This window comes from Anopheles marshallii, chromosome 2 (genome assembly GCF_943734725.1).
Source record: "Anopheles marshallii chromosome 2, idAnoMarsDA_429_01, whole genome shotgun sequence".
NCBI classification, from domain to species: Eukaryota; Metazoa; Arthropoda; class Insecta; order Diptera; family Culicidae; genus Anopheles; species Anopheles marshallii.
In genome coordinates, this window is record NC_071326.1 from 26,540,722 (window position 1) to 26,568,276 (window position 27,555).

At 46.8% G+C, this 27,555-nt stretch overlaps 7 protein-coding genes across 7 annotated transcripts; 1 reads left to right on the plus strand and 6 right to left on the minus strand.

The window, feature by feature from the left end:
• Positions 1–935: 935 nt before the first annotated feature.
• LOC128717654 (uncharacterized) lies at positions 936–2,887 on the minus strand. The gene is made up of 2 exons (XM_053811460.1): positions 1,491–2,887; positions 936–1,422 (listed from the first exon to the last, which is right to left on the minus strand). The coding sequence occupies exons 1-2, from the start codon at positions 2,885–2,887 to the stop codon at positions 936–938; spliced, it is 1,884 nt and encodes a 627-aa protein (XP_053667435.1).
• A 353-nt stretch (positions 2,888–3,240) lies between these two features.
• Positions 3,241–5,469, minus strand: LOC128717670 (uncharacterized). The gene is made up of 3 exons (XM_053811461.1): positions 5,464–5,469; positions 3,820–5,225; positions 3,241–3,760 (listed from the first exon to the last, which is right to left on the minus strand). Exons 1-3 carry the CDS (start codon positions 5,467–5,469, stop codon positions 3,241–3,243), a joined length of 1,932 nt encoding a protein of 643 aa, XP_053667436.1.
• A 7-nt stretch (positions 5,470–5,476) lies between these two features.
• Positions 5,477–7,828, minus strand: LOC128708872 (uncharacterized). Its single transcript, XM_053803852.1, has 2 exons — positions 6,660–7,828; positions 5,477–5,912 (listed from the first exon to the last, which is right to left on the minus strand). Exons 1-2 carry the CDS (start codon positions 7,826–7,828, stop codon positions 5,477–5,479), a joined length of 1,605 nt encoding a protein of 534 aa, XP_053659827.1.
• A 462-nt stretch (positions 7,829–8,290) lies between these two features.
• Positions 8,291–10,334, minus strand: LOC128717686 (uncharacterized). The gene is made up of 2 exons (XM_053811462.1): positions 8,956–10,334; positions 8,291–8,741 (listed from the first exon to the last, which is right to left on the minus strand). The coding sequence occupies exons 1-2, from the start codon at positions 10,332–10,334 to the stop codon at positions 8,291–8,293; spliced, it is 1,830 nt and encodes a 609-aa protein (XP_053667437.1).
• A 1,132-nt stretch (positions 10,335–11,466) lies between these two features.
• On the minus strand, positions 11,467–18,706 carry LOC128717702 (T-complex protein 1 subunit eta). The gene is made up of 4 exons (XM_053811463.1): positions 18,671–18,706; positions 12,022–13,237; positions 11,757–11,945; positions 11,467–11,687 (listed from the first exon to the last, which is right to left on the minus strand). The coding sequence occupies exons 1-4, from the start codon at positions 18,704–18,706 to the stop codon at positions 11,467–11,469; spliced, it is 1,662 nt and encodes a 553-aa protein (XP_053667438.1).
• Positions 18,707–19,572: 866 nt separating this feature from the next.
• Positions 19,573–21,416, plus strand: LOC128707813 (probable methylcrotonoyl-CoA carboxylase beta chain, mitochondrial). Its single transcript, XM_053802771.1, has 2 exons — positions 19,573–19,725; positions 19,800–21,416. Exons 1-2 carry the CDS (start codon positions 19,573–19,575, stop codon positions 21,414–21,416), a joined length of 1,770 nt encoding a protein of 589 aa, XP_053658746.1.
• A 984-nt stretch (positions 21,417–22,400) lies between these two features.
• Positions 22,401–27,394, minus strand: LOC128710395 (DNA topoisomerase 2-binding protein 1-A). Its single transcript, XM_053805448.1, has 4 exons — positions 27,284–27,394; positions 23,410–27,208; positions 22,902–23,311; positions 22,401–22,826 (listed from the first exon to the last, which is right to left on the minus strand). Exons 1-4 carry the CDS (start codon positions 27,392–27,394, stop codon positions 22,401–22,403), a joined length of 4,746 nt encoding a protein of 1,581 aa, XP_053661423.1.
• Between the last annotated feature and the right edge of the window lie 161 nt (positions 27,395–27,555).

Sequence of the window (27,555 nt, forward strand, 5' to 3'; positions counted from 1 at the left end):
ATACGTTCCCCACGTCAAACTAAACCCAATAAAGTTATATCTACTAATACGAAAGGTTCGGTAATCTGATACGAATCGTTTAAAACACAAACGGTTGCCTCCGCTATACCACTACAATAGAAATCATAGCCCTATTACAATGGAACATTAACAAAAAAGTGATTTTTTTCATTAAATTCGCTATGTTGGTCGAATGGTGGATATCGTTTATTTTAAAGAGAGAAACGTATTTTCTATCGTATTTCATTGAAAACCCGATATTTGTTCCTTCAAAACACCTCAAACTTTGTTCAAACTGTTTGTATACTAACAACATGGACTACTAGTAGTACACTTACCCTACAACGCTCTCTAAGCGTTACTAAAATTATTTATTCTGCAAAAATTTGTGTGGTAAAAAAAAACACTAAACAAAATAGTAATCAAGATCGCAAAATAGACATAACAAGCAAAAGCAACTTTCTGTCCAACTGTTACCATCAAACCATACCACAGTCACACGCAAATAATCCCCCACCGGGTTAACATTTACATATTTTTTTTTTCATATTCAGCCCCACACACACACACACACCAACGAGATCCGTTTTATGGCGCTTACGAATCGCGGAATCGGATCGGCTTCCTCTTCCCGTTTCATCTGTGCAAAATGGAGTGCCGCGTGTGTGTGTGTGTGTATTGCACAGATCTTTACGTTCGCTCCGTGAATGAATCATCGCTTTTGGCCAAACCGGTGCACTGGTGCTCGTTTCTGTTCCGGTGTTTTGTATTTCTTTGTCTACGTTTGTCAAACTTCCGCGTGGAGTGATGGCTTAATGCGGCGGACATATAATGCCGAACGGATCACTGTGTAGTGGGGAGTAATGAATTATTGTTGTTCGTTCGTACTTAAAACGCATATCAGCGCGTTTTGCTATTTGTGGATCAACCATATTCTAAGCCTCCTTTTTGGGCTTCCGCAATGTGCGTCGAAACCGGCAGCTAGTGTGCAGACGGAAATGTATCATCTCCCCCAAAAATACGAGCAACGATAACAGCAGCAGCATGCTGCACAGATAAAATCCGCCAGATATTTGATTCCACTTCAAGCTGGCCGGTTCCGGGTCTTCCTTCGCGTTAGACCAGAACCGATCGTCGCGGAACGTTTCCGACCAGTGGTGTATGAGGCCCGTATCGTGCATCCGCAGAATCCACGCATCGAACGGTCCATTAAGGGGGGTAGTTTTAGGATAATTAAAGCCCAGGTAGTACATAATGCCGGTGTTTTTGCTGACAAATATCACACCATCTTTGCCGTGCCTTTTCACGTAGTAGGTGATACAATCGTACGGGCTCACCAGAACACCACCCAAACGATCGTGCGCCAACTGGGAGAATAGCTGGTCATAGTCTGTATGATCGTTCTGCACCAGCTTGATACGGCTGAAAATAAAGCAAAACAGGTGAATTTGGGCGAAAGTAAGCAAGCACACACACACACACATATATACCTAGCAGGCACGTTTGGATCGTTTTTGTAGAACTGCTGCGACGCACGGTACATGTTGTAATAAAGTCCGGCCTTATTGATCGCTTCGAGCGTGTTTAAATCGGATGCCAACGAGGCGGACGATTGCAATCGTTGAAACATCCCCGCCTGGTAAAGTGTCCGTATGACAAGCGTGTTGAGAATAAAGCCAATCACAAACAGGCGCGTACTGTCCAACCGGAACCGTCCACCGGAACCGCCCATCAGCAATACCCACAGCAGGTACAGTGGATTACGCAGATGTTCAGCGTGGATGGGACCCCGGTTCAGCTTCACCAGTCCGAGCGTCACCAGCCCGAACACGGTGTAACCGATTGCGATGCAAAGCCACGCACCGCTGGTGAACGGTTGGAACAGCTTCTCCAGCGATGTGTACGGCCGTTTCGGTGGGATGCCCATGATCATTTGCGTTATAAAGTTTGGTACGCCCAGCTTCAGGTAGGTGTGACGGATGTGCGAAAACCCAAGACTGCCGAAACCGAATTCTGCCTCCTTGCGCTGCAGCATCCCAACCACTCCGGTGCTGTTGGTCGCGTAAAGTATGCCCCACTTGCTGTTATCCTTCGGTCTAACGTAGTGCACGGTGAAGTTCATGCGGGATGCAAGCGTTTCCACGATGTACACCTCCAGTCCGTAATGTATCGTACGATTGTTTTCAACCCGTACCATCGAGAAGGGTCTAATTTCAATTTTGGCCACGGTTAACGGACATCCGCGCAGGTTCGACAGTCTGTCGGCAAAGAGCTCAGCCATGCTAAGCCACGTTCCATTGCCGTACCGTGCAATTGCGTCTGGTTCTACAATGCCACAGCGTTGTTCCTCGTATGGGTGATACGAATAGGCCACGTACTCCCCATCGTCTTCCTCCACAATAACGACAACATTAATGATCTTAAGGTTCCACAGCTTTCGCAGGACACTTCCCAGCAGTGCCCGATCGTCGAGCCGTTCGATGAAAAACGTGTACAAACCGTAGAACAGATGCGTTGCCTCGGTTATGTCGCCCAAACGGGCACAAAATGAATCATAATCAAGCACGAGCAAAACGTTGTAGTAGCCGAGCCGATGGTCGCTTGCTGCAAGACAACCGAATGACACGATCATCCAATCGGCGTTGTGCCGCGTAATATCCGTAACAAGATCAGCCTGAAACGGTGTCCGCTGGGTGCTGTTCCCGTACCAAACACGAACGTGCACTTCGGCACCGATTTCGCGATAGTGTTCTCTCAGTACTGCGGTTAGAAAGCGGGTATCCTTTCCGGTGCTATGGAACCACACACCATCCAGTGGCGCTAGCGCTGCACTGTACACGCTACGTTCGGTGCCAAAACTCATAATCAAGACACCGAGCAGTAACATTGTGCGATTGGAAAGTTAGATAAGAATCAAATTGCTTGCGCTGTGGTTTTTCCTATTTATACTATCACGGAACTTTGTTTGTGGCTGGCACCAATTAGGTTTCCAGATCTTTTTAAACTCTTGGCCTACGAGCTCATTACGTGTTGGGTGTAGCTACTACGGAACAGTTGAGGAAACAGTTCCAACATTCAATCGGAATGCAAATCCTGTCTGGCGGGTGGAATGCTAGTGATATTCCAAGAGGTTTGATTTAATCTATCCAATTATATGTTTACACACTCAACGTCCTAAACAGGGAACTATTACTACTCAAGCAGTAGTGTGCCGTGATTTCAATCAGCGTATGTGCCCCTCTAATGTCTGTCAACAGCAGCAGCAGCGGTACTAATTTTCCCACCCGCGTTTTTCCTACTCCACCCGCCACATGCGCTATTCTTCATCCAGCGGGCGTATGCCAACTCGGCGATAAATACACCAACCGCTGTCAAGTGCGCCGCACCGCACAGATAGAATGCACCCGAAATGTGATCCCACTGAATGCTCGCCGGTTCGGGATCCGTCCGCGCGTTCGACCAGAACCGATTGTCCTCGAACTCTTGGGCCCAGTAGTTGATCAACCCGGCCGAATGGAATGCCAACACCTGCGTACTGAATGGTTCCTGCAGCGAGGTCGTCTTCGGGTAGTAGAACGCGGTATTGTACGTAATGCCGGTGTGTTTGCCGACGTAAACCAGGCCCCGTTCACCGTTCATCTTCACGTAATATTTGATGCAGTCGAGCGGTAACGCTACCACAAAGTCACTACCGTACTGTGACATCCGGCACAGCAACTCCTCCCAATTGACGGTGTCGTTCTGCATCAGACGGATGCGCCTGCAATGGTGAAAGCGGTGGTTAGGATTGGTATGGTGTATAGTGAAACCTCGTCATACCTCGGTCCCACCAGCGGATTGTCGTTGAAGTACAGGGTAATGGTTTTGTGCATGTGATACATCTTGCCCGCCTTGTTGATTTGCTCCAGCGTGTTCAAATCCGATGCCAAACTGTTCGAGGCTTGCAGTCGCTCAAACATTCCCGCGTGGTACAGTGTGCGCAGCACCAACATGTTCAGGATGAAGATAATGATGAACAGCCGCGAGCTGTCCATTGCGACCGGCCGGCAGGATCCACCCATCGTTAGCACCCACATGGTGTAGACCGTGTGCGGCAACCGGTCGACAGCCGTATTCTTCCGCCTACCGAACATCGCGTGTGCCAGCAAACTGATGGCCGTCAGGCAGAGTACCACACACAGCCAGGTCGGCAGGCTGAACGGTTGGAACAGCTTCTCGAGCGACGTGTACGTGCGTTTGGGCGGTATCGCCATCAGCACCTGCCCGTAGCGGCTAGGCGTGCCCTGCCGCAGATACATAACACGGGCCAACCCAATGCCAATGCTGCCGAAGCCAAAATCGACTTCACCCCGCTGAATCATACCCATCAGCCCCGTGCTGTTGACTTCCCGTGCGAACCCCCACCTGATGTCACCGTCGGATATCCGATACCGCACGGTAAAGTTAAACATTGTTGCCAAATTCGCGATTTGTGACACTTCGATGCCTTTGTGCATGGTGCGGTTCCGTTCCCGGTAAATGATGGAGAATGGTTTGATGTTGATTGTACCGATTATGAGGGGGCATCCGTTAAAGTTCGCCGTCCGCTTTGCATACCATCGGGCAGGATCGGTCCACGAGCCGTTCACAAACCGATCCATCTCGTACGGTTCCACGATGCCACACTGCCGTTCTCTGTACGGATGGTACGTGTAGGCAACGAGTTCTTCGCCGTTTCCTTCCACGATCACGACGGCATTCATAAGCCGCATGCTCCAAAGCTTTTCCATCACCGTGTGCAGCAAGTCGGGGTTCGGGAGCTGTTCGATAACAATTGTGTACAAACCATAGAAATGATGCGTTTGATGCCTCATGCTGGCCAGCAGCGAGCAGAGGGAGCTGTAATCTTGCACGAGAAACACATTGTAGTAGGCAGGCCGCCCATCCGACACGGGGAGATCTTCGTGGCCCACGATCAACCAGGCACTGTTGGAGCGCATCAGACCATCGAGCAGATCGCGCTGACGGTACGATGGACTGGAGGAGTGGTTACTGTTTCGAACTCGTAGCGCCACGTAGCTCTCCGGTGCTCGGAAATGTGCGTTTACAATTGTGCTAAGAAATTCCACCGGTGGTTCTTTGGGAGTTTTACCAACTTTAAGAAGATTACCCGCCACTTGCAGTAAAGGTAGCACTAGCACCAATAGAGCACCAGGAGACGACTTCATTTTGTTCTGCACCTTTATCTACCGTCCGGATTCGCTTTTATGTGTTACAATCCGGGTTGATCGCGTAGGTAATGGGGAGTTAATTGTGCTTGACAAACAGTTTAGCTTGATTGGTGTACTCTACTCGTCAGTGTAAAGTTGTGAAGTTGTCGTTTGTTTGTGCTGCTGAAACATTAACTGAACCTACCAGGGTGAGAGACGGTGCAGTGTCTGTTTGTGGTACAATGTTTCAACACCCCACAGTTGCATGCAAAACCGCCATACATATTTCATTTCCTCCGATGCACGAATGACTCACCAAACAGCACCAGCACCGATAGGGCAAGCATCATCGCCCACAGATAAAACGCACCGGATACGTGCTGCCACTGGAGACTGATCGGTTCCGGTTGACGCTTTGCCCCGTTCCAGTAGCGTGTGTCGCGGAACCGTTCACGCCAAATGTGGATCAATCCTGCTGCCTGATACCGGCCCACCATCGTATCGAACGGTTTCGTCAGCGGCGATGCCTTCGGATAGTAGATGCCCACGTTGTAGTTGAAGCCTGTGTGCCGGCCGACGTACACTATGCCACGCTGGCCGTAATTTTTCACATAGTATTCGATAATGTCGAGCGGTATTGCAAACACACCGTGCAGTTTGTGCTGCGAAATGTTGTACATAATCTCATCCCAGTCCTGGCTCTCGTCCTGGAGGATACGAATTCTGGAAGGTAAGTGGTAGGATCTGTACCTACGATTACGGTGAACCCAACCAGCGGTTGGGTGAATCTGATTCAGATTCATGAATCTGAATGAATCATTACACTCAATGAATGAATCTGAATCTCAATTTCAAAGATTCATGAATCCTTATTGATTCATGCATTCTCAAAGATTCATGAATCCTCAAAATAGAATGATTGATTTGATTCATGAATCTTTGAGGATTCACGAATCCTTTGTGAGCCGACTCCCGAATAAAGATTTATATAAAAGTCTCTTCTCAAAAGATTCATTAAGCACAATTAAGCTCATGATTCATGAATCTTTGAGGATTCACGAATCTTTTGTGAGCCGACACCCGAATAAAGATTTATATAAATGTCTCTTCTCAAAAGATTCATTAAGCACAACACTCATGATTCATGAATCTTTGAGGATTCACGAATCTTTTGTGAGCCGACACCCGAATAAAGATTTATATAAATGTCTCTTCTCAAAAGATTCATTAAGCACAACACTCATGATTCATGAATCTTTGAGGATTCACGAATCTTTTGTGAGCCGACACCCGAATAAAGATTTATATAAAAGTCTCTTCTCAAAAGATTCATTAAGCATAACACTCATGATTCATGAATCTTTGAGGATTTACGAATCCTTTGTGAGTCGACTCCCGAATAAAGATTTATACAAAAGTCTCTTCTCAAAAGACTCATTAAGCACAACACTCAATCAAACCAAACCTTACCTGCCGCGCAACATCGGATTGTCCTGATAGTAGAGCGATGTCGTGATGTACATGTAGTAAAGCAAGTGTGCATCGTTTATCTGCTGAAAGGTGTTCAGCTTCGTACCGAGCCTTGTCGTTGCCTGTAGACGCTGAAACATGGCCGATTGGTACATCGTGCGTATGATAAGCGCGTTCAGCACGAAGCCGGTGATGTATATGCGGATGCTGCTGCGACGATACCTGCCCGACGGTCCGCCCATCAACAGCTCCCACAGATTGTACGCCGGGTTGGAAAGGTGTTCCACCGTAGTAACGAACTTCGAGTCGAAAATGATGACCGTTATCAGGATAAAGATCGAGTAGCACAGGATAAGACACAACCATGCGGCAGGTGAGAAGGGTTCGTACAGTTTCTCCCACCAGGTATACGGTCCGTCCGGCGGGATGGCCACGTTCAGCTGGGACAGAAAGCTCGGTGCACCCATCTTGAGAAACTTGTTACGGTGCACATTAGTGCCGACGGTACCGAATCCGAAATCTACCTCATTGCGCTGTATCATACCGACCAGCCCGGTACTGTTTACCGCGCGTATGATGCCCCACTTCACCTTACCGACCGGGGTCCGATATTCAATCGTAAAGTTAAACCACTTGGCAATGTTTTCCACTATGGTCACCTCCATACCGATGCGCTTCGTAACGTTCCCTGCGCGGTGCACCATGGAGTACGGTTTGGCGGAAAATGTGCCCGCCCTCAGCGTGCAACCGTTGAAATTCTTCATGCCGTTCCTGTACCACAGGTGAAGCTTTTCCCAGCGCCCTGCACGAAAATGGTCTAAAAGTTGTGGTTCTACCGACTTACATCTTCCTTCACGAAACGGCTGGTAATCGTACGCTCGGTAGCCTTTATCGTCGTCTTCCCGCACAATCACTACTACATGAACAATCCTAAGCTTCCAGAGACTGGTCACTATGTGCTCCAAATATTGCGCATTAAAGGCAATATCGATCACCAGCAAACATCGGCCGGATGTGTCGTAGTGCTGGTAGCTTAAGCTCTGTAGAATGTTGCCCATCGACGTATAGTTGTCGGCCAAGAATACATTGTAGAACGCAGCGTAAGCACTCCCATTGGATAGCAATCGTTGACTCACTGTACCGATGAGCCAGTGCCTATTTGCTAACATAAGCTCGTTCACTGTTACAAGTTCATTTGAAGCCGTTACATTTTCGCTGTTTTCAACGCGAAAATTTATAGGAAACCGTGGCTGTTTGAAGTGTTTCCGCAGCGGTGCCTGTACATACTCTTTTTGCCGTACATTGTCCAAACGGACAAAAAGACTGCTCGTACAGTAGCAATCGTGAAGCGCGGCTATCGCTAACAAAACCACAAACAGTTTCATGTGAGAATCTATTTTTTTGTCGCGGCCGCAAACCTTGCCGCAAAGAACTATAGTGTCGTTTGCTAGCGATTGTCTGCAACATGAAATCCTAACTGAAAAACTCCTTACACAGATCGTACGTAAACAAAAGCTAATGGCCATATCGAATATCACCGTAATTTACCAAGCGTAAGTAGCGGATAGACAACTATTTACTATAACCTACTATCGATAAACAACTGCTATCCCATGCATATTGTATGAAGATTATTTGCTAGCACATGTGGTCTTTGATGCTATCAGCTCTACCGTAAATACCACCATTGCCACTAGCAGGCAAAATGACCACAGGTAAAATCCACCCGACACTTGATGCAGATGCAGCGGCGTTGGTACGTTCTCCTGCTCGTTGCTTATCCAGGTATCCGGATCGTTACGGTAGTTGGCTTTCCAGTGCACAATAAAACCACCGGCTTGCAGCTGATGGAGCAAATAGTCGAACGGTTTCTGCAGCGCGGACATCCGTGGAAAGTGAAACGCAATGAAGTAGCTTATGGCCGTGTGCTCGCTGACGTACACCATATCCTGGTAGCCACGGTCCTTCACGTAGTAGTATATGCTCTCGAGCGGCAATGGAAAAACACCCTGCAGCCGATGGTGAGATATGTTGTACAGCACGTCATCCCAATCGATGTTCTCATCCGCAATGAACCGTATCCTTTAATCGAAAAATACAAAAGAAATTAATGGCGGTGTGCTTTGGAAGTCAGTATGCTACGCGATCGTTCATTTAACTAATGATGTTTTGTTTTTCAGAATTGCTTTTAATATTAGGTGGACACTCGATCTGGTTGGGATAGATTGTGCTTGGTAAAGAAAAAAACGCTACGAATGATGTAACGTGCCTTAAAACAATATAAAATATATATTACGTGCTGTTCACATCTGGGTTGTCCTCAAAATATTTCCCAGTCGTACGAAACATGTAGTAGAACAAACCGGCCTTATTAATGTCTTTGTAGGTATGCAAATTCGCTGCCATAATGTCGTTCGATTTGAGATACTGAAACAGCGCCGACTGATAAAGATTGCGCACGACGAATGCATTCAGAACCAGGCTGATCACAAAGATGCGGGTACTGTTCCTGCGGGCCCGGTCATAGCCCGGACCACCCATCAGGATGGTCCAGATCGTATAGAAGATGCCGGGTATGTGGTCCAGGTGGGGATGATGCGTTGCACGAAACAGTACGACGTATAAGCAGTATATGAACGTGTAGCCAGCAGCGACCAGCAACCAAGCAGACAAACTAAACGGTAGAAACAATTTCTCCAACGACGTGTACGGTACTTTCGGCGGTATGGTCATTGATAGTTGCGACACAATGCTCGGAATGCTTGACCGGAGATAGACGTTCCGTTCTATGCTCCGACCAACGCTGCCAAATCCAACATCCGCCTCACTGCGCTGCAACATACCCATCTGTCCGGTGCTGTTCGTCGGTAGTAGCACGCCCCATTTCATATTGTTTGGCGGTGAAACGTATACGATGGAGCAGTTAAGCTTCGATGCAATGCTTTCGAATATTACAACTTCCAGCCCAACAAACTGGGATCGGTTACCGTTGCTGCGGAGCATCACAAATGGTTTGCTTTCGAACGTTACCGCCTTCAGTGGGCATCCATGGAAATTCGGTAAAGATGGCTGAAACCAACCAGCTAACCTTTGCCATCTGTTGTCCGTGTACTGGTCTAACAGTTTCACCCGCACCTTGCCACAGTTGCCGTGCTCGTGCGGTTCGTAACCGTACGCACGATGCTTGGTATCGCCGGTTGACACTATAAACACAACATTTAGGATTCTTTTCTTCCACACTGTTTCAAACACACTCTTCACATCGTTTGTCATCCAACGCTGCCCCGTGACGGTGAAAATATAAAGCCCGGAAGGGTAGAAACAATCATAGTCGATGGTTGCGATTAGCTTGCGCATCGCAGAAAACGTTTGAGTTATGATAACATTTTGCAAACGATTAAACCGAAAGCATCGCGTTGTGCTGCGCACGACCATACTTATCCAGCTGCTGTGCGCAAAAAGCATCGCGTTCAGCGTATCGAGACTAGACGAGGGTCGGTTCGTTTCGTACACTGATTTATCCAACCAAAATATGACCGGAAACTTTGTATGCTTAAAATGAAATTCTAAGGGACTCAGTAGATGGTTGTATTGAGTGTGGACATCGTTTAAAACTGGTGACAATTCACACAAACCCTTAGTTACAAACATTAAGCAAATTGTTAGACCTCTCATGGTGAATCGTTTCATTTACACTGAACAAGGCCAACCTGGAAAATCAGTATGATCCTGCCAAGCGTTTACAAAGGTAGGAAAAAACGCGTTACTTGATGTTATTTACACATTCATTAAGCTGGTTTGTACATGCTAGGGACATACTTGCGACAACCGCAGGTAAATGCGTATAGGGAAAAACTATGCTATAAAGCCGTGGTGTAAATGATCGATTGCTACATTGTAGTAACGAAACTTTTTACCTATTACCTGCAAGTTACTGAGTAATTGACCCTCCAGCTGTAGCTTCAACCAACGCGGACAGCGGGCTGAAAAGTTTTGCAGACCTTTGGCCTAAACTAATGTTTGTTATATTGAACACTTTACACAGTGTAATAAGACCTATTTCTATTCTTATGTCTAACTTTCTTTCTGCTTACCGGTTTTGGTATCTTGATCATCTCCGGTATCCGAATTCGCTCAAAACAGCCTATTATGCCATTACAGACTGAGGTAATAGCAGTATTGTGCTCCCTAAAAATGTTACAATGAAATGCGTTGTGAATGTGAAAGAAATTTTACTTCACATCTTACATCGTATTATGTACTTACTTGAAGGACTTTTTGGGCCCTTCTACAGAAGTGTACAATATTGGTCCTTACCGTCATCGACTTTTATGCGCGATAAAGATGATAAAGCAAAACGCTCGTTCTGAGCTAAAATCACGAACGGATTTGCATTAATTCATACTCAAAACTGTAACTTCTCGCCGATGTTTAGTTCCGATCGTCGACCATGGTTAACTGACTGAGACTTATCCTTTCTTTCAACTTCAACTTCGAACGGCTGCAGGATAGGTTGATTATTTCGCTCATATTTTATTCATTTCATGAGAGCGATGCATTAGAAAAGGCATTTTGATCCGTTCGTTTCGCTTCCCATGCATGTTAGTTACGGGGTGAACTTAAAGTTACGCCAAATGCGTGCTTCATCGGAAACGAATGTGACCGGACGTGAGTAGTGCAGATGTGTGTGCCCCTTTCTATGTCTGAAGTGTGCACAAAAGTGATAAACGTTATTTGGTTGAACATGAGAAATGAAAGTGAAAAGCGTGAGCAAAACTAAAGTAAGAAGAGTGAACCAGGAACAAGCTTAAAACGGACGTCCCATGCCACGGCCCATCGGAGGCTGCACTGGTTGATCCCCACCCGCTCTAGGGCTTTTGATCGTTTCGTCCACCGACAGAATCATGCAAGTAGCCTCGCAGGCAGCCGTCAGTGCATTAATCTTGATGACGGAAGGTTCCCAAACGAACGCTTCAAAGTTGTCCGCAATATGTTCCTTCATAATGTCCACACCGTACCATTGACAACCTGTGGCAAAATTAGGTAAGGTAAGTTGAAATAGAGCAAATTGATTATCATTATCACTCCAACGCGTACCTTGTGCGTGTTTCTGGCGCAATTTGTTAAGAATGTTGGTGGCATCGAAGCCCGCATTATCGCACAGCTGGCGCGGGATAACTTCCAACGCCTTGGCCATAGCACCGATCAGCAGCTGTTCCTTGCCGGCGATTGTGCGTGAATGGTTGCGTAGCATTTTAGAAAGTTCCATCTCAATTGCACCACCACCTATAACCAAATATTACATTAAAATCAAGCCAAAAACCGAGACTTCCCATTACCACGGATTACCGTGGACACTCACCTGCCACTACCGAATCATTCCGAATTGTACGGCGAACGATCATAATTGCATCGTGTAGCGAACGCTCCGTTTCTTCCAGGAACTGTTCGGCACCACCACGCAGTATGATCGTGCACGTCTTGGCATTCGGGCAGCCCTGGAAAAGGTTAAAACGTTCGCTTCCAATCTGGCGCTCTTCAAAGTGAGCGCATCTGCCCAGCACCTTATCGCTGATGTCCTGCACCGTTGTCATGACAGCACCACCGCAAGCCTTTTGCGTGCGCTTCAGATCCTCGTCCGGTACACGACCGGCACAGAACATGTCCCGGTCGGCGAAATACTGTGTCGCTACATCACCGATGGGCAGCTTCGACAGCACGACCTGAGCACCAGATTGATGAATTTTGGCCATCTTATCGTACAGTATTTGCCACTCCGCATCCACCACCTTCTGGTACTCGGCCACATTGTCGACACGCACTTCTGCGTTATCTCGCTCCGCCTTCAGCTCCAGCTCAATGTTTAGCAGCGCAATTTTCACATTATCGTAACTCTTGGGCTGCATCTCGAAGCCGGCGTATGCGAAAGTCTTCTTGAAGGCCACCCCTTCCACAAGCATAGAATCTTCCAGAGCGCCACCGGTCACCTTCTTGATACCGATCATGTTTAGCGGAAGCAACGCATCCAGTGTTGTAACCGAATCGACCACCATCTTCGAGAAGAATTCCTTCTGCTGGTGGATGAGCTTCGAGTTGAGGGCAGTCGCCGCACATTTCTCCAGCAGCGCTCGGTGCTTCTCGTTGTCGTGCTTCTCGATCTTGAACGCCAGCTCGTTGATCTGCGTGACGCAAAGATTCAGGGCCTTGCGAACGGCTTTGATAATGATACGCGGATGCACACCTTCCTCCACGAAGGGTTTCAATTGTTTGAGAAATTCTCCGGCCAGTAACACCACACTCGTGGTACCATCGCCAACCTCGGCATCTTGCGATTTAGCAATATCGACTAGCGTTTTCGCCGCCGGGTGTACAATATCCAGCAACTTCATGATCGTCGCACCATCGTTGGAGATTGTGGCCTTTCCCTTGCTGTCCACGATCAGCTTATCCATGCCACGGGGACCCAGTGTCGTCCGTACAGCATCGACAATCGATTGGCAGGCATTGATGTTCGAGACGAGCTGAGGTTTTCCCTGAGAAGTGTCTGTTCCTTCCTTGAGCAGAATGATTTGCGGTTGCTGCAAGAAAGAACCAAAGGAGCCGGTGGTGAATCATGGAGCACGTCTTCGAGTATCTGTATGTGTATATATATATAAATATATATATATGAGTGTGTGTGTGTGTGCGTACGGCCGAAGGTTTGCTAGGGCAATGTTCGCAAGTAATAAACTACGAAAAGAGTCCCCACAGAACATTTATTGTATTCTACAAACGTTAAATAGCATAAATAAGCTTATGCTTTGTGCATTAATTGCTTGGTACAGTATCCCAAATGCAACAAATCGCCGTGTAAGAGAAAAGCTTGTGGGTAAAAGCATGTTCGGCCTACAAGCCGGTAAACAAATGGTAGCAATTTCATGTACTATTTCGTTCATGAAACGTTCCAACGCACAACAAAACGAAATACTTACCATTTTGGAAGGGAATGAAAAGATACTACACTGAAACGAACGTTAATACACAACCTAACCAGAATATTTTATCCCGAAAGTTAAGGAAAAAAGTCCTCGCCTTGGTAAACGTGATCGCAGACGAAAATGACAGCAGCAGAATGGACAGCTGTCAAAATGGGACGAACGCTTCGGCGAAGCGTTTGATTTTCACTTGACAGTTGGACACCGTAGAAGGAACACGCATCTCATTTGAGTGAACCGTTTTTTGGGGAACAATCGAAATAAAAAAGATGGCAACACGTGGAAGTGAATTGTAATTGAAGGGAAGAATTTTTTTGCATAGGAAAGTGAAAAAGGACACAAAAAATAGATTATTTTTACGATGGCGGTCAACGACCCCGGAAGGGGGAATACCCCTCTACAACTATTACTGTTGCATAACGGATTTGGGAATTCTTGCAATTTATTTTGCCACTAATATGTATAAACATATGATGACAGAAACGAGGAAAAATATTATGAAATTCAAAAATTAGTCCAGTTCCAGGAGCCTAGCTGCCGCTGCCTTGCTCTGTCTATTTCCCACTGAGCTCTCCTACACTCTCCTATTGACCGTTCCCAAATACCCAGCTAACAAACACAACTGTCAAGTCTAATGTCAGTTCAAATTTCAGTTGGCCGTAACAATTACAATGAACTGGTGACAGAAACACAAGGAAATGTTGTGGGAGAACCAAAAAGAAAAGTAAAAAAAGGATCAGTGTTACATTGCTTCGGGGGACAAAATTCGGAAGAGGAGAGATTTTTGTTGATAGATTTGGTTGAACAATTGACACAGTCGTGGGGGAAAATATACCCCAAATCACGAGAGAGAGAGGGGGAAAGCTGTTAGTGAGAGTGAACAAGCAAAAAAAATTGTACACAATTTGATATACCTAAAAAAATCGGAAGAGGGCCAAATGAACTCAAAATCAAAGTATATGAATACCCAACATTGAACACATGTAAAAGGGTTATTAGGTGCCCCGACATCGAGTTCATGAGCGAAGAAGAAATAAAAGAGAGACTAATGGCGGATAGTGATTGAAGTGACAACATTAAAAAGAAAAGTGGAGGACAAAATAATAAACAAGGGTTCAGCAGTGATAACACTCCACTCCACAAATGTGACAAAGATTATCGATTTCGGTTTGTATCCGATTGATGAAATCGAAATACAAAAAAAAAAACGATGAATAAGCTAACGTATGGAGAAGCCAGAAGAATTAGGAAAATTCAATGCCCTAATATTCCCAGAACACAAATAAACCCTCAAATATCGTACGCACAAAAAACAAAATCACAAAACAATAAAGAAAAAACTAACCAATCAGAAAGCATAAATTATTCATACACAAAAAAATAATGATACAAAACAAACCTTCAACTACACAGAATAATTCAAGAAAAAAAAATTATGCAGCAAAGAACATTGAAAACAAAGACAATTACATAAACAAAACAGAAAACAAAATCATCACAGAAAAAACTCCAGAAAATAACGAAATCCATCTATCACAACAAAATTTAGAGGACATATTAAAACAACAAGAAAATGAATGCAATAATTCCCAAGTGCACTAAGTTTCTCTGTTTTAGTATACATGTACCATTTTAAAAACTGTATACTATTTGAATATTTCCTCGTATGCTAGGTTTGTACTATTTTAGTAACCATGCACAATATTAGAAACCGTATGCTATTTTAGTAACCGTATGCTAATATAGTATTCCCACTATACCAGGTTAGTACTAATTCAATATCAGTATACTTTTTTCTGTAACCGTATACTAATTTAGTAATCCCCCGTACACTAAGTTATTAAAACTGTTATTACAACTATTATTGAGCAGCCCGATAAGGCTGTTATTGGGACTATTATCGGGCTGCCCGATAAGGATGTTATCGGGACTATTATCGGGCAGCCCAATAAGAATGTTATCGGGGCTATTATCGGGCTGCCCGATAAGGATGTTATCGGGATTATTATCGGGCTGCCCAATAAGGATGTTATCGGGACTGTTATCGGGCAGCCCGATAAGAATGTTATCGGGACTAATATCGGGCAGCCCGATAAGAATGTTATCGGGGCTATTATCGGGCAGCCCGATAAGGATGTGATCGGGACTATTATCGGGCAGCCCGATAAGAATGTTATCGGGACTATTATCGGGCAGCCCGATAAGGATGTTATCGGGGTTTCTCTGTTTTAGTATACATGCACTATTTTAACAACTGTGTATTATTTTAAATTGCTTCGTTCACTAGGTTTGTACTATTTTAGTAACCATGTACCTTGATAGTAAGCGTATACTATTTTAGTAATCGTGTACTATTTTAGTAACCACATACTATTTTAGTATACTATTTTAGAAACAGTATACTATTTTAGTATACTATATTAGTATACTATTTTAGTAACCATATACTATTTTAGTAACCGTATACTAATTTCCCCCTTTAGCATCCTTATCGGGCATTATTGTCGGGTTATCGGGGCTATTATCGGGCAGCCCGATAAGGATGTTATCGGGACTAATATCGGGCAGTGGGGGGCTGCCCGATAAGGATGTTATCGGGGCTATTATCGGGCAGTGGGGGGCAGCCCGATAACAATGTTATCGGGGCTATTATCGGGCAGCCCCATAAAGCTGTTATCGGGACTATTATCGGGCAGCCCGATAAGGATGTTATCGGGACTATTATCGGGCAGCCCGATAAGAATGTTATCGGGACTATTATCGGGCAGCCCGATAAGAATGTTATCGGGGCTATTATCGGGCAGCCCGATAAGAATGTTATCGGGACTATTATCGGGCAGCCCGATAAGGATGTTATCGGGGCTATTATCGGGCAGTGGGGGGCTGCCCAATAAGGATGTTATCGGGACTAATATCGGGCAGCCCAATAAGAATGTTATCGGGGCTATTATCGGGCAGCCCGATAAGAATGTTATCGGGGCTATTATCGGGCAGCCCGATAAGAATGTTATCTGGCTGTGGGGTAGATCATCCCAAAAGTTAGAAAGCTTAAGCTTTAAGCCTGTATCTGTCAAATAATCCAGGTACCGGGCTGTATCATTCTGTACAGATTCGTAAAGGACATAGCATTTTGACATAAAGAATGACACAAGGGATCATTTTTGTGAAACTAAAATTTGAGAAACATCGATTTAAGTTTAGTAATTTAATTTTAATTTCAATGTATTTGAAATAATATACAAGTCTGATTATCAAAAAAATCCTTTTTCAGTTCTTTTCGTTAAAAAAAATTTGTTTACCTTTTTTGCACACGGGAAACTTGGCCTAACCTGGCTCAGGCCAGCTAGCAAAATTCTTTGTTTTGACATTTGTCGAGTTTGGGTTTTGGGTACTTGGGTACTCTCATTGAGAAACCAATCTAATCCTTCTTTCCTAGGCTTAACTTGGCTTGCCATTTGTATGGCGAGCTGTAAGCGGATAAGCCTGGAAACGTCAAAACGCATACAAAAAAACTGGCTTAGACCGTGATCTACCCCTGTCTCTGTTTTAGTATACATGCACTATTTTAACAACTGTGTACTATTTTTAAATTGTTTCGTTCACTAGATTTGTACTATTTTAGTAACCATGTACCTTGATAGTAAGCGTAAACTGTTAAACGTGTACTATTTTAGTAACCGTATACTATTTTAGTATACTATTTTAGTAACCGTATACTATTTTAGTATACTATTTTAGTATTTCAATATACTAATTTAGTATACTATTTTAGTACTAATTTAGTATACTTATTTAGTAACCGTATACTAATTTCCCCCTTTAGCATCCTTATCGGGCATTATTGTCGGGTTATCGGGGCTATTATCGGGCAGCCCGATAAGGATGTTATCGGGACTAATATCGGGCAGTCCGATAAGAATGTTATCGGGGTTATCGGGGCAGCCCCCCACTGCCCAATAAGGATGTTATCGGGGCTATTATCGGGCAGTGGGGGGCTGCCCGATAAGGATGTTATCGGGACTAATATCGGGCAGCCCAATAAGAATGTTATCGGGGCTATTATCGGGCAGCCCGATAAGGATGTTATCGGGACTAATATCGGTCAGCCCGATAAGAATGTTATCGGGGCTATTATCGGGCAGCCCGATAAGGATGTTATCGGGACTATTATCGGGCAGCCCGATAAGAATGTTATCGGGGCTATTATCGGGCAGCCCGATAAGGATGTTATCGGGACTATTATCGGGCAGTGGGGGGCAGCCCGATAACAATGTTATCGGTGCTATTATCGGGCAGCCCGATAAGAATGTTATCGGGGCTATTATCGGGCAGTTGGGGGCTGCCCGATAAGGATGTTATCGGGACTAATATCGGGCAGCCCGATAAGAATGTTATCGGGGCTATTATCGGGCAGCCCGATAAGGATGTTATCGGGACTATTATCGGGCAGCCTGATTGGCAATTAAGTATTATTTCTATTTTCTAAAAATTTTTTTTTACTAAAATAGTACAAACCTAGTATATGGGGGAATAGTAAAACAGTATACAGTTACTAAAATAGTGCATTTTACTAAAACAGAGGAACCTAGTACACTTAGGAATAATCAATTGCATATAGTCCATGTACAAGTGTACACGTGAGTACGTATGTTCTTATATACCGTATACTGACGTAGCAAACACGCGGGAACTGCATACTGCTATATGGGAATGGTACACTACTTACTTCTTACGCAACTTACTTATTACTAATAACAAAAAAAGAAAGTAACAGAAGTTATTCATAATAAAAGCAGTTAGATAGTTGATACTTCAACTTGTTAAAGATTGGTTTGATTTTGAAGCACTTGTTTATATGTAATAATGTTTGTTTTTTTTAGCTACTTGATATTTTTTGTGTAAAATATATTTAATAAATTATGAGAAGATTAAGTATTTGAAGTATTATGCCCAAATCTATCCCTGCATATAAACAAGTGCTTCCATCCACATACCAAGAGTCCACATTTTCCGTGACTTAACTTTACAGTCACTTACAGGTAGTTGGCTCTGTCGATTGGATGCCGCCTGCATAATTTTTACTAGTTTAATACACCAATTTTTCTTCTATTACTCACAAGAAACCTTTCCACTTCGAAAACAAAAAAAGTGTGGCTACCAAAGAAAGCCGGTTCTGTCAAACCGATGTTTTACACACACATGGATATTCCATGAGCTCGACGTGTACATACACAACCCGGACGGGGCTGAACTTTTGTAAAGCCCGTAAAGAGCGAGACAAGAACATGCTTGACGAACAAAAAAACAGAGATGGCATGTGTCGATACGAAAAAGTATAGGCCAACGAGGGTTGCAAGTGGGTGAAACGTAGAGAAACGCATGAAAGCTTGCCCGTTGGGTTGCAATCAAAATTGTGCGCCGGCGACAAGAAAGAAATGTCTCGGAGAAACGTACTTTTTTTGCTGGATTGAGCCAATTCAAAAAGTCTCGGAGAAAGTCTCCGAGAAAATTGTCACCGTCTAATTGCACGGTTTGACGTATGCTTCACCGTGTTTCACCAACCAAACAAGGAAATTTCTTCAAACCCATTAGGAATACAATAACTTGTTGCAATACTTCATATTAATGATTGTTCATAAGATATACGGCACGGCCGTTCTTCCGGCAAATAAACAACAATCTGCATGTATGCGCCGTATTGTTAAATATCTCTCGTGTGAACACAATGTCACCATCGCTTTTGTTGCAGACGTGTGCAGGCCCCCTGACCTAACGTCTTACGTTTGACAGCCGATTTTGTAAACATTACGATCTAATCTAATCGCGCATGTTTACATAATACTTTTACTTTCGCAAATCGGGCCGTTTGTTCCTAACCCCATCTCTCTTTCGATCCTCGCCTGTTCGCAAGCTGTGGCGCAGACGCATTGGAAATTAGAATGTTATCAAAGGCACGGATTCTTTTTTCCCGCACATTGGCCCATCATGGAACGGTGGTCAAAGTGCTCGGTCCGCAACACTACCGATCCGTGCACGTTTCCGAAGCGAATGTGCTGGCGACGGAGGTGAATCGCCAGTCAGCAGAATTCAAGGTAACGCGTGGTCGCCAACATTTATTGAACTCATGATTCGCCCTAAACGAAAAAAATTCAAACCATTCTTATAGGAAAACTATGGACAAATGAGCGATTTGGTCAGTAACCTGAAACGTGTCACCGAAGATGTGCTTGGGGGCGGAGGACCGGAAGCAATCAAAAGACACACGTCGAAGGGAAAGCTGCTGGCGCGCGATCGGATAAACCGCCTCGTCGATCCTGGCTCTCCATTTCTCGAGCTTTCGACACTGGCCGCACACGAGATGTACGGCAAGGATGTCGTCAACTCGGCCGGCATCGTAACCGGTATCGGCAGAGTGCAGGGTGTGGAGTGTGTGATCGTGGCAAACGATGCCACTGTGAAGGGTGGCACTTACTATCCGGTCACGGTGAAAAAGCACTTGCGAGCGCAAGAAATCGCCCAGGAGAATAATCTTCCGTGTATTTATCTGGTAGATTCGGGTGGCGCAAACCTGCCCCGTCAGGCCGACGTTTTCCCGGACAAAATGCACTTCGGAAGGATTTTTTACAATCAGGCCAATATGTCGGCTCGCGGTATCCCACAGATCGCTGTCGTTATGGGTAGCTGCACGGCCGGTGGTGCCTACGTGCCAGCGATGGCCGACGAAAGTATCATCGTGAAAAAGCAGGGCACGATCTTCCTTGCAGGTCCTCCACTCGTTAAGGCTGCCACCGGCGAGGTAGTTTCGGCGGAAGATCTAGGCGGAGCGGATCTACACTGTCGTACGTCCGGTGTAACCGATCATTACGCGGTGGATGATGAGCATGCTCTATACCTTGCACGTCAGGTGGTAAAGAACTTGAACCGTCCGGGAAGTGCGAACTACGACGAGCTTGCCGGTAGCAGTACCAGAACAATGATGGAACGGGAAGGGCTTACCTTTGGCGCGGAACCGGAACCACCGCGTTATCCGGCGTCCGATTTGTACGGCATCGTTGGATCGAACCTGACCAAAACGTTTGACGTCCGGGAGGTGATCGCACGCATTGTCGACGGAAGTCGGTTTACCGAGTTCAAGAAGTTCTACGGTGAAACGATCGTATGTGGGTATGCCCGACTATATGGACAACTGGTCGGTATCGTGGGCAACAATGGTGTTCTGTTTTCCGAAAGTGCCCTCAAGGGAGCGCACTTCATCCAGCTCTGTGCCCAGAAGCGCATTCCGTTGCTCTTTTTGCAGAACATTACCGGGTTCATGGTGGGACGCGATGCGGAAGCCGGTGGTATCGCAAAGAACGGTGCCAAGATGGTGACGGCTGTCGCCTGTGCCAATGTTCCAAAGTTGACGCTCATCATAGGTGGGTCGTACGGGGCCGGTAATTATGGCATGTGCGGACGTGCGTATTCACCCCGATTCCTGTACATGTGGCCAAACAGTCGCATTTCGGTGATGGGTGGTTCGCAAGCGGCCGGTGTGTTGGCGCAGATCACCGAGGAGCAGTACCGTAGAACGGGTCGTGAATGGACGGAGGAGATTGGGAACCGGATTAAGGCACCGATCGTGCAGCAGTTCGAAGCGGAAGGTTCACCGTACTACAGCACGGCCCGTTTGTGGGACGATGGCATCATCGATCCGGTCGACACGCGTCGCGTACTGGGGCTTAGTCTGCAGGCGGCTCTGAATCAACCTGTTGGCGAAACGCGTTTCGGTGTCTTCCGTATGTAGTCCTTTGCGAACCCTGTCCCGTAATGCTTGGCGGAAAACCAGATTTGCATTTATCTAGCGTGTAAGATTCAAACCCGAAATGCTCGACATTGAGTTCTAGCAGAGACGAAACATTGCATTTAATGCATTCCATGCGACTTTAGCGCGCAAGAGATGGCACCTAGTGTCAAGGCGGGATATGTCTCCTTAAAGCGAGAGTGTAAAGTGTGCCTTATCTTCCACAAATATATCCAATATGTTAGGTCTCTGTAATTCAGTTTGTACTATTGTCCTACTGTAAACATTACAATGTTCTCCGAACTACGACTGCTTTTTCGCCGATACACCGATAGATCCGTGTTCCCACAGCTCGCTCACAGTTGAGCACGTCGTGCTGATATGGCTAGTGGACAGCAATCCGTATCTAGGAATCCTGGGTATCCAGGGTTGCACTTTTCATCTTCGACTGCATCGAATCTCCGGCAGGTTTAGTTCCACTTGATTTAACCAACAAACTCGCGGCGCTCCACTACGCCACGTGCCGAATGGGTCGCGGATAAGCACTCTGCTGGTAGAGCATGATTCCGGCATCCTCATCGCGTGCTCTTTCCATCGTATCCTTTCAAATTTCACCACCGATAAGATGTCTGCTCCGTCCAATTGCTCAGCAAGGTCGTGGTTCATTCGGAATACAGAAAAGAAAGCTAGCCACTCCGTAACATGAAGCCGCTGACTGTCCCACTTTCTTCCCCAAAATAACCACCGCAGCATGATTAATGATTATCTGTTTGAAAATAAGATCTCGGATCTCGGAACAATTAAATAAACAAAAATTGTTCACCCTATCGATTTATTACCGAAGTTTTCGAAGATAACCAGCTTTCACAATAGAAGCATACTAAGCATGTAGTTTGATATAGTTTACATGAAATACCAGGCTGTAATTAACATTATGAAACAACACTTACACAACGGATCGGAACCGAAAAGGAGAAATCAGTGTTATTACAACGGAATCTGAAAGGTGACGGGATCGGGCAGACTAGCAGACGTAAGGTACGCGTTCAGGTACATGATGGAAAGTACCGCAATGCCGGCCTCCGCCAGTGCTCGATGATCTTCGCTGGACAGTTTCATCTTACGGTCCACGAAACAGTGCGTCGCCGACATGGCACATTCCGATTTGATGAACGGTGGATCCACATCCAGCACATTTCCACCACCGGACTGTAGCAGGCGTTCGAACTGCTCTTTCTTCGGTACGACCAGCAGCACACGGTACCCGGTGAATGCTCCCTCATGTTTGCCCACATCTTTGGCAATGCGCTTGCGCCACGTGTATCCTGCCGCGGCCGTTTCCATATCGCCCGCCGAAACTAGTGCCGCCAGCTTGCCAACAGCTTTCGGATTGCCCCATTCGTAGCTCTCCTCCTGCGAAGTAAAAAGGGTTGGAGAAAATGCACGATTACAAATGCCAAATGTGTGTGTGTGGTAAAACTGGCTTACATCCAAAAAGTAGCCAGCTTCAAAACTATCGTCCAGATACTTGGTAGAGAGTAACCACTTGCCAGCCGCTATACCGGACAGCATCTTTTCACCCCGGTTCGGTTTGCCGCACAGGATGTGCGTACAGTTCGGATCGTACCGGTTGGGATCGGATGCCAGCTGTCCTTTAAGATGCTCGATCTTTCTCGCCAACTCTAACCGCACGTTCTCCGGTACGCCCGAGATGGCAAACACCGGTGTACCGCGGTACGTCATACCGTTTGGCTGGGCACGCTTAGCCGGACTTTCCTGCCCGATGCTCTTATCCTGACTCGTATCGCCCAGTTTCGCCTTGGGTGTTTTCGTCCCTTCATTCGCTTGAATATTTTCAATGTCACGCTCACGCCACCCCACACCGCCTATATGAATTTCTATAAAACAATAAACATCCCAACGCATACACGTGCGACATACGGGACATACAGTGTTAAAAAAAACGCCGCTACAATCTTACTGCATATCTACCCACCCGAATCACAATCCATCTCGGTGTAGTTGTCTGGCGGAATTTCCGTATCGGGCTGCGGATGAAACTTTCCCTTTTTCTTTGCCGATTCTTTAGCGGCCGCAATTACATTACTAAACCGCTGAACCTTTTCTTCACCCTGGCCCTCATTCAGCAAACGTTTCTTCTTCGTGGTTGGTTGCTGCTGTTCGGAATCGTGCGGCACACCCACAGGACTGCCGTAATTTTCATCGCTTTTGTCCAAATTGTCCTCCCCGTCCTGCTCCTCCAGTTCGGAGCGCGAACGCTTTTCGGCACTAGTGTTGCTCCGTTCGAGTGATCCTCTCGAGAGGGAAGTGGACGATGAGTTAGCCGAATGGTGTGATCTACCCGCCGGAACGCTACGCGCAACAACGGCAGGAGAACGTTCTTTCTCCCGTGGTTGTGGAGCCGTGCTGGCAATTTCTTCCTCCGGGTCAGATTCTTCTCCGGAACGGTTCAAGTCTTGCATCCGGCGCGGTACAGTGGTGCACTTCGATTGTATATGATTCGCGTACTCATCGCCAAACTTTTCCACGTAGAATCGACGCTTGATCTCGCTGATCGGTGTGCTTAATCGGCGTGCTTTTTGCGATGCCGTTTCAACCGGAGCCGGATCCGATGGACCCGGTGCTCCTTCTGCCGTAGAACTGGTGGACGATTTGTAGTAGCGATCCCAGTGCTGTAGCTTACGCTTGTGATACGCATGATTGTCGGGACTAGCATCCGGTCGGAAGCCATACGGCGTCACCGGTTTCGTCATGCATTCCGGCAACGTTGGCGTACGAATGCGCCCATCACCCATCCCCGTCCCAGGGCCAGCTTGCGGTGTAGCCAGCAGTTCCTTCACGCGTCGCGTTCGGGGCGTGATTTTGCTATCCGCTTCTTCCGCATCCTTCAGCACCTTGTAGAGTGTGGTGCGGATCGGTGTGTCAAATTCCATCACACGCTGCGTTACGCTCATTGCTTCGTACTCACCACCAACCGGTGTAATGTTAGTACTGCTCGCTCTCGAACCACCGGCCGCTACCGGAGTAATTGGCGATCGTGAGGCGGACGATCCTCTGCCCTCCTCCTCGCTTATGGCGGTGAAACGCCGTGTCCGCAACACATCCCCAGCAGGAGATTCCATCGCCCCCGGTACAATGGTTCCTTCGTTCGGATCGAACGGTTTCCTTTGGGCACGCTCAGCCTTAATCAGATCCTCGTACTGATCCATCTCCTGCGAGTACACCATTCGTTCGTTGTTGGTCATTTTTCTAAGCTGTGGCGTGGTAAGACGCTTAAACCCGTACTGCAGTTCCGTTTCGTCGCGCGCTTGTTGCCTGGTGATGTACTGAAAGTCACCAACTTTCGTCGGCTTAGCCAGTGGTTTCATCGTTGATGAGGCCTGCGGAAGCATGGAGGGTTCTTCATCCTTTACCTCGTCCATTCTGGGTGGTGCGTGTGCTTCTTCACGTACTGAATCAATATCTACATCATCGGTGGACGTCGTAGGTAGACATCCACCAACTGCTCCTACCGGAATGTTCTTGGCGGAACAGATCGCATCCCCGACCAGGTATGCATTTTCCGCTACACGACTTTTCAACCGAAAGCACTCCCTCAGCCATTCCGCACGTACCACCGTCAAGTCCCATTGAATGGCGGCATTGTACTTGGCACCGCTCGCTTCCTTGCACACCAACAACGGGGCCGCCTTCCGCACTAACCGTTCCTGCACGCAGGCACCTAGTATCTTGCCCATCTCGAATAGAAAATCTCGTTCCGATCCGGAGTACGAGCTTATAACGACCGTTTCACCTTTCAGCGGAGTGGGATCATTTTCGATGTAAATGATGGGCTCATAGTAATACTCCATCGGGCAGAACTGACCATTCTGTATCGAAGTTTCAAGCCAAATGCAGTTTACAATGTGCCGTCCGCGCACGGCAAAGTTCGGCGTACCGAAGCACGTCGTTGGCAGTACGATATAGTCGACCTCATCGGTATAGCTTTCGTCAACAATTGTTCCACCGCATTCCTTACAATCGGACAGTATCTGCACGGCGTCCTCTTCCGAAAAGCCAAACACGAACAGTGTCTTGCCCAGCATAAATTCCGAAAACTGCGATTCCAGCTCCGAATCCATCTGGCTCACGCCGCTAGTTATGGAGCCAGGACCTGCCGATGGTTTCGGTTCCACCGCCGTGCCTGAAGATACCGGCAGTCTTTCGGCCATATTTTTCTCCATGTACTGCAGCATAATGGAGTCCACTTCGCTCGGTGGTTTCGGTTGTGCCGGCGATGCTTTACTAGGTCCTGGAGGTGGAGGTGTTGCATCTTCGAGTCGAAATTTTGGTACATCCGGTCGCTTAAAAACGCTACTATTCATGCGCTGGAGATTTTTCTTGCTCGACGGTGACGGCGGTTCCGGTGCACGATCCACAATCCCTTTTCCGGACGGTTGGAACGCATATTCGTTCGCGTCTTCCGGGGCCAGTTGGCGTAGCTCGATCGATTTCGCTAACCATTCGACCGTGAGCAGATGGGCCGTAGAGTCACGGAACTTTGCCAGCTCGGACACGTGTTGCTCACCGACAATCACGTGGCTAATGGCGTTCGATATCTCATCGTACCGTACGGCACCGACCGAGTTAAGGATTTTGTTCAGTTTCTCCTTTTCATCCCCGGTGAAACCGCTCAGAAAAACGCTGCAACCGTCCAGCACATGTCCGGCGTTCTTGGCCTGCTGTACCGTCATTCGGGCAAGTACCTCCCGGTACCTTTGAGCTCCACAGAGACGAGCAACGACCGTTCCGCCGGGAAGATTTCCATCTCCCGCGCTAATGATACTTTCATTAATGGTTTCATTTCGCGAGGAAAAGTTGGCATGTGAAATCTCCGATAATTGGGTACAATCGGGATTGAATTGACCACCGGACATGCGAATGCCCACGTTACCGGAACCAACGGCCGGTTCGTCCCTTTTCGTAGGTGTAGAGGCTTTCAAGCTTTTCACTTCATACTCTCGAACCGGTAGTACGTATCCGCTGGCAGCGCTGTCCACAACCCATTCGGGTGTGAGACATTCCTTATTGCATCGTACGGCGCCTCGAAACTTCGCGGACTCGGTGCCCGTTTTCTCCAGAATCAGTATGTCCGTTGTTTCTGACTTGAACGAGCCCACGTAGTTTCCTCCGTTTGATTCGATTAACGCTTTGATTTCGTTCTTTTTCGCAGCGGTCAGACCGGTCGAGGTGATCGTTAGTGCGTAGAACACAGGCAAACGGTACTGCCCGATGATGTTGGGTTCCGTCGCGTGAAGATCGCGCCGCTGACTTTCTTCCCATACCGCACTCACCCAGTCCGGGTGCATTATGGGCAGTTTGCATTCGGCCGCCTTCTCATACTTGACAGACTTGACCGTGGAGGACACAAGGTGCGTACAGCTGGCATTCAACACGTCCAGATAGTACCCGCCCATATGGCACACCAGCTGGCTGACGAGGGTCTTTTCCTTCGCCTTTAACCCCGAGCTGCACACGGTTAGATTTCGCATCGCTGTCGTATACACTGGATGTACGCCGAGCGGAATCGTTTCATTGTCCATGAAGCAGCTGATGAGACACCGTGGCCCGATAACGGTCGAGGGCGATTTACGCGCATGTTCGAATGCGGTGCCGGTGAACTTTTCAAACACAAACACGTGCCGCTTGGTGAGTGTTTGTTCATCCATCTTGAGGCACTCGTCCTCGGTGATCCATCCCTGCAGCTCGTCGTTGTCGTTGTGCTCCCGGGCGGTCTATAAAAGGAAGACGTAGTAGTAAGCTCGAACCAGTTCCAGCAGCAAACTTGCTGCTTGGCGTCAATCCCTTACCGAGTAAGCCATTTTCATATCTTCGGAAGCATCTTCGATCGAAGTGTATGCTGCGCGCTGAACAAAATACAGCTTGGCCAATTGCTGATCCGCCAACAGCTGACTATTCATATTGCGTGCCGTAAGTTCTAGATGCGACGATACTGTGTGTTCTTGTTTACTGTGATTCAACTTGGTGCATCTCTTTCGGCAACCACACTTGGGTAAGCTGTTGTCTATTGTTCGGTTGCGAGCGAAAGCACAGTATTTCACAAATCAAAAACAGCAAAAGG

Coding starts and splice junctions, on each gene's coding strand:
- LOC128717654 (XM_053811460.1), bottom strand. CDS start 2,887: ATGTTACTGCTCGGTGTCTTGATTATGAGTTTTGGCACCGAACGTAGC. Junction 1,423..1,490: donor GATCCAAACGTGCCTGCTAG/GTATATATGTGT, acceptor CTTTATTTTCAG/CCGTATCAAGCTGGTGCAGA.
- LOC128717670 (XM_053811461.1), bottom strand. Junction 3,761..3,819: donor AATCCGCTGGTGGGACCGAG/GTATGACGAGGT, acceptor TCACCATTGCAG/GCGCATCCGTCTGATGCAGA.
- LOC128708872 (XM_053803852.1), bottom strand. CDS start 7,828: ATGTTAGCAAATAGGCACTGGCTCATCGGTACAGTGAGTCAACGATTG. Junction 5,913..6,659: donor AATCCGATGTTGCGCGGCAG/GTAAGGTTTGGT, acceptor CTTACCTTCCAG/AATTCGTATCCTCCAGGACG.
- LOC128717686 (XM_053811462.1), bottom strand. CDS start 10,334: ATGAGAGGTCTAACAATTTGCTTAATGTTTGTAACTAAGGGTTTGTGT. Junction 8,742..8,955: donor AACCCAGATGTGAACAGCAC/GTAATATATATT, acceptor TTTCGATTAAAG/GATACGGTTCATTGCGGATG.
- LOC128717702 (XM_053811463.1), bottom strand. CDS start 18,706: ATGCAGGCGGCATCCAATCGACAGAGCCAACTACCT. Junction 13,238..18,670: donor ATCGACAGAGCCAACTACCT/GTAAGTGACTGT, acceptor TCTTTCTTGCAG/CAACCGCAAATCATTCTGCT. Junction 11,946..12,021: donor GAATGATTCGGTAGTGGCAG/GTGAGTGTCCAC, acceptor ATTTGGTTATAG/GTGGTGGTGCAATTGAGATG.
- LOC128707813 (XM_053802771.1), top strand. CDS start 19,573: ATGTTATCAAAGGCACGGATTCTTTTTTCCCGCACATTGGCCCATCAT. Junction 19,726..19,799: donor GCCAGTCAGCAGAATTCAAG/GTAACGCGTGGT, acceptor CCATTCTTATAG/GAAAACTATGGACAAATGAG.
- LOC128710395 (XM_053805448.1), bottom strand. CDS start 27,394: ATGAATAGTCAGCTGTTGGCGGATCAGCAATTGGCCAAGCTGTATTTT. Junction 23,312..23,409: donor CGAGATGGATTGTGATTCGG/GTGGGTAGATAT, acceptor ATTGTTTTATAG/AAATTCATATAGGCGGTGTG. Junction 22,827..22,901: donor AAGCTGGCTACTTTTTGGAT/GTAAGCCAGTTT, acceptor TTTACTTCGCAG/GAGGAGAGCTACGAATGGGG.